This window comes from Enhydra lutris, unplaced genomic scaffold (assembly GCF_002288905.1).
Source record: "Enhydra lutris kenyoni isolate GAN:26980312 unplaced genomic scaffold, ASM228890v2 scaffoldscaffold13, whole genome shotgun sequence".
NCBI lineage: Eukaryota > Metazoa > Chordata > Mammalia > Carnivora > Mustelidae > Enhydra > Enhydra lutris.
In genome coordinates, this window is record NW_019154097.1 from 45644882 (window position 1) to 45652721 (window position 7840).

The following is a 7840-nucleotide window of genomic DNA, read 5'->3' on the forward strand; positions in this document are numbered from 1 at the left end:
GCTCACGCCAAGCAGGCTCCAGCGTGGAGCCCAACAAGGGGCTTGATCCCACAACCCCAAGGTCATGACCTGAGCCGAAATCAAGAGTCAGATGTTCAACGGACTGAGCCACCCAGACGCCCCCTAAAAATTGTATTTTTAAGTCATCTCTACACCCAATATGGGTCTCGAACTCACAACCCCGAGCTCCATGGAGCAAGCCAGCCAGCCACCCCGACCGTTCCCCTTCCTGCAAAGCCCCTGCACGGCCAGCCCCATTCCCCGGCTCTGCTGGTCTCCACGGCCCATGTAAGCAAGCACCATACACTCCGTTTGGCTTGTCGCTGTGTTTCGCCTCCCAGAACGTAAGCTCCATGGGACCTGCTTCCGGGGGCGTTGTCCCCGAGTGGTCCGGTGTGACCGACAGTAGCTGCCCCACCGGGACAGAGTATCTGTTGAAGGAATGAGTCAGAGGAAGGGGGTGCGGCCACAGGGCGAGACCCCGGGGGGTGACCCGGTTGTCGTTTTCTCCCAACGAAACCGTGGGGAGGAGACTGTGCAGACACACCGTTTTCAGGCAGGACTGTCTTCTGAAGTATTTGTCACTGGCTTCTAGTTTGTCTCTTTAACAAAAGCCTTGTTTTTGTGAGCGAATCTCTAAATGATCAAGTAAGATTTAAAAAAAAAACAAAAAAAACTCTTCAGTGCTCAAAAACAAAAAGGCAGAAAATAGACTTTATTCCAAAAGAGATTTTCCAAAGATGTTTTTAAACGAAAGGCCAAGTTGACGTTACGACCTCAACTGTTTTCCGTGATTTCTGGGTCTCTCCTCCGGGGCTGGCCCTCCAGCCACGCTTCTGAAAGCAGGGGTATCTGGTGCACAAGAACGTGGCCTCGCTCTAACTTCTCCGAGCTTCTCAGCCCGGCTCCCGCACTCAGGCGGGGACTCGCCCTGACGCCCACAAGCCCACCACGAGCTCTGCTGGGGTCCGAGGCTTACGGAACCCCTCCTGGCCACTAGAGCCATCAGGCAACCTTCAAGCGCAAACAGAACGGCATGGCTTAGAGCTAAGCTTCCCTCAGGCCAGCTGCTCGGGTCGGATGAGACACAGCCCGGGGCCCCTCTCGCTGGTGCTTGGCCGGATGAGGACAGCCATCCCCTGATGATGCAGGGGGTCCCACCCTCGGCCAGAGAGGGGCCTGAGTCCCGGGACTTCCAGTTCTTGCTAAGGGCACTGGCAGAGAGCGTCACGCGTCACAAGGGGTCTGGGTCCTCTCTGACCCCCGGCAACAGCCCCGCTGGGGTCTCTGCCAAGCAGTCCAAGGGGTTCTGAGGCCAAGTTCCAGGGTCGAGCTTCAGATGAAGGACTTGGCCAGAGTCACCATGTGGTCCACACCGCACGCCACATCCACGGGCTCCCCAGGCATGGTCACCTGCAAAACAAGACCCAGCACAGCGTGAGGGGACATGGTTCGGAAGCCGCCCATCCTGGGCCTGAGCCCGGCTCTGCCTCTTGGTGACTTGACCCATCTGAGCCCAGCAGGGCAGTTCCAACGACCGTGCAGACACCCTGGCGTCCCACGCAGCCAACGGCAGACGTGACTGTTCCTACCCGCCCGTCGCAGAGGCTACCAGAACCCGCAGCTCCCACAGAGGCTACTCAGCCCTGCGGTCAACACCTGTTCCCAAGCCAGGGGCTCGGTGACCTTTCCTGGGGGTCACCCCCATGGCTCCCTGGAGCTCAAGAAGCCCCAGCTCCCGACGCCGGGGTCCACTCTGGGAAGGAGGCCCCCGGCCGGCATCTGCGGCTGCGCACGCCGTCAGCCTCAGTCCCGGGCCGGCAGTTTCCTGCACGACATGCATCCTCGACAAGGAAGGTCTCCCGTGTCGCAGAGGGGGCCACGGGCCCTGCGGGCCACCCTGCAGCAGCGCCCGCCCATGCGGACAGCATGGCCGTCTATCATTATCGTTCTTTCAATAGGTAAGACCCTCTCCTGGGCACAGTATAAAATGACATTCAGTGAAAAAGAATTAAAAAGATATGAAATCCCTTTTTTTTTTTCTTTATTTTTAAGTAGTCTCTACACCCGCTGTGGGGCTCGAACTCACAGCCCCGAGATCAAGAGTCACACGTTCCGCCCACTGAGCCGCCCGGGGCTCCCCGGTATTAAGTACCTTTTAACCCCACCCTGTCGGCATCTGTCCCTTTATTCCCACCTTCCCTCTGAACCGGAAACCCCTTCCCGCTGGCTTCCACCGCCCCCGCAGAGGTTCCTGACACAAGCTCCCTGACCGGCTCTGAGTGTCAGTGTGCGGCTCGACAACCTCCAGGAAAGCTTCTGGAAGGAGAGGTTGGAGTCGGGGGTGGGGGCGCGGGTGTCCCTCCCTGAGTCCGCAGAGGGTCAGGGCAGCCCGGGCTCTGTGAGTCTGCCAGTCTGCGGAGAACCAGTCGGTGCTGCTGCAGGAGCTACAGACCGGGCTTTCCTCTGTTCTCTCCCCTTCCTGGAATACTTTTAAAGTGACACAACGGTTCCCCCACCGAAGATTAGTAAGAAAATACAAATTTTTTAAAAATAAAAATCACAGGGCGCCTGGGCGGCTCAGTCGGTGAAGCCTCTGCCTTCGGCTCAGGTCGCGACCCAGCGTCCTGGGATCGAGCCCCAAGTCGGGGGGAGGGGGTCCTCGTTCAGTGGGGAGCCTGCCTCTCCCTGTCCCCCTCCACCCACCGCGCCTGTGCTCTCTCTTGTTACGTCTCTCTCTCTCTTAAATAAATAAAATCTTTAAAAATAAATAAAATAAAAATTAAAATCACGTGTCATTAAAAAACAACAACAACAGAAAGAAAGTGCAAGAGAACAGGCTGGAGATAAGACCCCACTACCCGGCACCGGACGAGTCTGATCTTTAAGGACTCCAACCCCGTGGATCCCAAACCCAGTTCCTGCCACCGCCGTTGCCCAGAGCCCGGGCTGGCAGCTGTGGGCCCGGGGAGCACGGCGAGGGCCAGGCCCTCAGCACCACGCCCGGAGGCACTCGGGGCCGCCTGCCACCCACCCGCACGCAGGGCTCCACCGAAGTGCCAGGGGGAGGGCAGTGGTTTGACAGGAAAGCAGCTGTCGGGGGGGCGGCCTGGGGCGTCCCTCCCTGCCAGCAGGGGTGCAGGGAGCCACGTTCCCAGAGGCCACCTGGTGAGTGAGGAGTCCGTGGAGGGGGACTCTGGCCTGAACCGCAAGTGCGGCCTTGGCACCTGGGCGCTTCCCGCCCCACAGCGGGCACCACCCCCCGCCATTTCAACAGGACAGTGCCCAGATTCCAATCTTAATGCCTGGCTGATCTCCACTGTACTCTGGGGGGAAGGCAGGCAGGAGGGAGCCCCCCACACCCGGCACAGCGGTACGCGTCCAAACCCCAGCCACTCGGCCGCTTCCCCTCGGCGAGAAGTGAGGATCTGCCACGAAGCGAGTGGGACCTCCGCGTCACGGGCGTCCGTGTCACCTGTCCTAACCCCCACTGTCCACCAAGCAACGGGCCATTCCTCACCCACAAGGGGATCGCAGGCTCGGGGCTGAGCGAGAAGGCCCCCGCCAGACCGCGCCCCACTCCGGCACACAACCATCCTCTCCAGCGAACAGGAAGCCCCTGTCCTGACCTGGTTTCCTAGGGACGGCACCTCTAGTCTTTACGAAGGGCGCGGGGCCTGCCGAGGTCACCGGGAACCAGGACGGTCTGCAGCCAAAGGAAACAGCCCCCCGAGACTGAGGTGCCTGGGAACGTCTTGCAGAGGGTTTTGGACAAATCCTGATTTTATTTAAGTTCGACACCGTGTCCGCCTTTTCACCGGAGGTTTTACAAAGTGCTCTGCGCTATTTCAAAACACGTTATTAAAACCAGCCTAGCGCACGTACACACACGCACGCGTGCACGCACATCTCAACGCAGAGACTGTCTGGAAGGACACCCAAGAAACTAGTACCAGCGGCCTCTGGGACCAGAGATGGGAGACTCGTTTTTTGTAACGCCGCTGGTACCACGTGGGTACATACGGTCCGTAGGCAAAAATACAAACCGCTTTTTTTCCCTAGGAGAGCTTTGTAAACAACACTGAGATAAACTACAATTTAGAAAAGAACCTTTTTCCCCTTTAATTTTGCAATGAGCCTTTTCTTTCTTTTTTTTTTTTTAAAGATTTTATTTATTTATTTGACAGAGCGAGAGAGATCACAAGCAGGCACAGAGGCAGGCAGAGAGAGAGAGAGGAGGAAGCAGGCTCCCTGCGGAGCAGAGAGCCCGATGCGGGGCTGGATCCCAGGACCCTGGGATCATGACCTGAGCCGAAGGCAGAGGCTTTAACCCACTGAGCCCCCCAGGCGCCCCACAATGGGCCTTTTTTGTATAATTGCATCCTCCCCCTAAGGAGAGCTTTCATTTTTTTACTTTGGTGGCTGTGGTAAGGCCCTATGAATATTAAACATCCTTTCTTTCCAATTCGCTGTAAAACTTTCCTCCGCACAGGCTGTAAACAGGTCCCGGCGCAGCAGCTTTGACGTTTCCCATCTCTCCCTCTCAGGGACCCCAGGGCACCCGGCCTGCATGTGGCCTTCTCCTTGCGGAGGCACTGGCGTGCCTCTGTTTCCCCGCTCCACCTGCCCACAGACAGCCTCCAGACGAGGGGCTGGAACCCTCGGCCCGCCTGCTCCCCTCTCCGGCAGGCCGCTCACCCAGCAGGCCGCGGGACAGAGCTGAGGGCATGAGCCCAGAGAGCTAGGCGCCCTCCCTGGCTCCTCACCACGATGGGGCCTCCCTTGGAGCCTCCCTTGGAGCCGCGGGGCAGGAGGGGACAGCCGAGACCTGAGAGGGGGCGCCGTGGCCAGCCACACGCTGGGGGAGCCCCACGCCCTGGGCGCGCCTTCAAGCCCGCCCAGCACAGCCTTACCCTCCACGGGAAATACTGGTCTTCCAGACGGCCGATGCCCAGGCACCCGCGGATGTTCTTGCCCCACACAAACAGCTCTCCTCTGTCTGCAAAGAAAGGAAAATGGTGTGTGGTTGGAGCTAGACCAAGAGCAAGTCTCCAGGAGGAGGGTCATGAGAACAGGCTTTCTAGAACCAGGGACCAAGAGGGCCCAAAGTCAAATTTCAATTTCCACCCGGCCTTAATGCTCTCCTTTGAATGGACGCGCGCTGCGCCTGTCACACGGGGGACGGGCACACATGCGGAGCTCTGAGGCCAGCAGCTCCGCACAGCCCGCTCTGCTCGCCCCTTCTGCACACCCCCTCCTCAAAGCCTGGCAGCCGACCCCCTCGGGCCCGAGTCACACCCCAACAGAGAAGCAGGACGATCCGTTATTCCTTATCTGGTTTCCATATCTCAGGACCATGTGGTCCAGAGATACGCAGTGACCAGTGCCTCTTTGGGCCGGGTCTACGTCCGTGTGCCAGGAAGCGGGACAGGGCCGCGACTGAACACGCACGGTCCCTGCCCACACGGGGCTGCGGTGACTCAAAGAGTAAGACCTAGACAAGGGAGCAGACCTCACCGTAAAAACGGATGTTCACCAATTGTATGAAGAGCTGTGAAGGAGGACGGCCCGGCAGACCGAAGGCACAGGGGGCCCTGGAAGTGCCAACCTGCAGGACGGACCCCCAGCCCGGCAGGGCACCACCCGCAGCCCCGCCTTTGCCGCAGATTTCCGTCCACGCCAGCTGGGGGCGCCCCTCGGCACAGAGACCCCATTCCTGGCAAAAGGCTGCGGTCACAGGGAATAGAAGAAAAGCCACGGAAAAGCCAGGACTACAATAATCCAGGCTGATTAAAAAAGAAACCCCTTTGTTCCAAGCTGTCAGAGCCCTCTGCTCTCACTATCCTCCTTGGTCCTCCCCACTCGGATCTGAGCCTTCCGACAGAACAATTCATTCTGGCCCCCGCTCCGGAACGAGAGCAGACCTGGGGGTAAACCACCACTGCCAGCCAACCCCCAGCTGGCCGGATGCAAATGCTGGGCCCACAGACGGGGCCGAGTGCCAGCTCTGACGCTGCCCCGACTGAGGGGCAGCAACTGGCACGTGGAGGCGGCCACCGGGCCCTGGGGAAAATCAACGGGACCCACAGCGGCCGCACGGCCTGACAGCAAACGGGAAACAGTCCACCCCCGTCGAACACGTCGTACGGACTTCCAAGCATGCGACTCTGCACGCAGTGTAAGCCCGGAAACGCCCTAGAAAATACACCTTTGTTACCCCCAGAATTCGGCCGTATGGCTTCTTACGGGCTCAGGCAAAACGGCCTCAAAAACCTGCCATGACTCAGGGCAACCCAAACTCACCGTCCCAGCCCGGATGTTCCCAAAGAAAACAACTACTTCCCATGAAATGTGATTTTCCAATCGCAAGGAAACCACAAATCTGCTTTGGAGAACCACAACGGGAAATGAGCGTCGTTCGGCCTGACTGTTCACGTCCGCGACAGAGGCAGACCCATCCGGCAGCTCGTGGAGGCGGCGTAACAGACGCGGCGACACACCAGCCAGAGGACCGCCGAGCCACGGGATCCTTCATGGCTCTGTAGTCTGGCAACACTCGGCGAAAACCTGCATCTTGGCCTTGCCTTTGATCCCGCTGGAGGACTTGGGCAGCCTGGCCCCCGCGAGACCGCAGGACGGGCTCCCAGACCCACCTCCTGTGGCCCCTGTCGCCTCCTGGTCACCCACTGTGGATTCACCAGCCCGTAGCTGGCTTCCGCCAGCACCCCGACATGCTCGACCCTCTCCCACCGCCAACAGGTGTCCTCACGAGGAAACTCGCTTTACCGTGGCCTGACCACAGAGCCAATGAACTCTGGGATGAAGAGGAGACGCACATCATACGACCTCAAGGCCAAGCGCCTCATGGCTCAGCCGCCCTCCTGAAGGTCTGTAAGCTCAGCCGCCCCGAGGGCCACACGGGCCGGGCCACTCACTGGTCAGGGCAGCAAAGTGGCTGAGGCCACATCGGATTAGGGAAACGTGGACTCCCGTGTTGAACTCCGTCAGGCCGAAGAGACTGGGCGGGATCACCTCGGGAAGGGCACTTTCCACAAGGTTCGGTCCTTTCCCAAGAATTCCGTAGCCCCAGACGAAAACATGTCCTTCTCCTGCATTAGAGCAAACACCACGGTCAGTCGGGCGAACGAGCGCAGCCCACCCTCCCTGGAAATTCAGATCATGCCACCAAAATCCCGTGTCCACGTGGATGGGTTTTTCCCCCTCCTTGCTTGTCAAGAACCCACGGACGGAGATCTAAAATCGCGTTTCTTCTCTCCCTTTTTCCAAGTCCTGCTCGTGGCAGACGTCCAGCCAGCGAACCCTGCTCAGGACACGAGCTTCCCACATCTGGAGCTAACCAGGACCGGCCCCGGGCACCAGCCACCCAGCTGCCCAGTGAGCACAGGGGAGGCTCGGGACGGTTTTCCCCACCCAAAGGTTCTACATTTCACACCGAGGGCAGGAGCAAGCCGAGGACACGACCAACCTGTGGCCACATTCCTAAAAGTCTCAGAAATGAGTATCCTGGTCACAGAAGGTTTACTGCTTCTCAGCGGTGCCTGGCGTTTAACTGGGCACAGGCCTTGGGATCCATACCTGATGGCTCTCCTCTCTGCCTAGTGTCTTTGGACACAGCCTCCCTGGGGAAGGCGGGGCTGAGTCTCTGGCCCAGGGGGAGGGACAGGGAGGAGGAGACCCCAGAGGTCGGCTATCATTACAGAGGTTAGAAGGCTCTCATCCTCTGTCAAAAACGTCACCCTCAGCACCTATGAAACTGAGCCCATGGGGAGCCTGGGTGGCTCAGTGGGTTAAGCCTCTGCCTTCAGCTCAGGTCATGATC

At 59.2% G+C, this 7840-nt stretch overlaps 1 protein-coding gene across 1 annotated transcript in view; it reads right to left on the reverse strand.

Annotated features, from left to right (window-relative positions):
* Positions 1–684: 684 nt before the first annotated feature.
* LOC111146011 (RCC1 like) overlaps positions 685–7840 on the reverse strand; it is a 21460-nt gene continuing 14304 nt past the window's right edge. The window contains exons 9-11 of the mRNA XM_022501374.1: positions 6936–7109; positions 4914–4999; positions 685–1413 (exon numbers count right to left, since the gene is read on the reverse strand). Coding sequence (XP_022357082.1) covers positions 1336–1413; positions 4914–4999; positions 6936–7109 — 338 coding nt within the window. The 3' untranslated portion in view covers positions 685–1335. The remainder of the gene's footprint in view (positions 1414–4913; positions 5000–6935; positions 7110–7840) is intronic.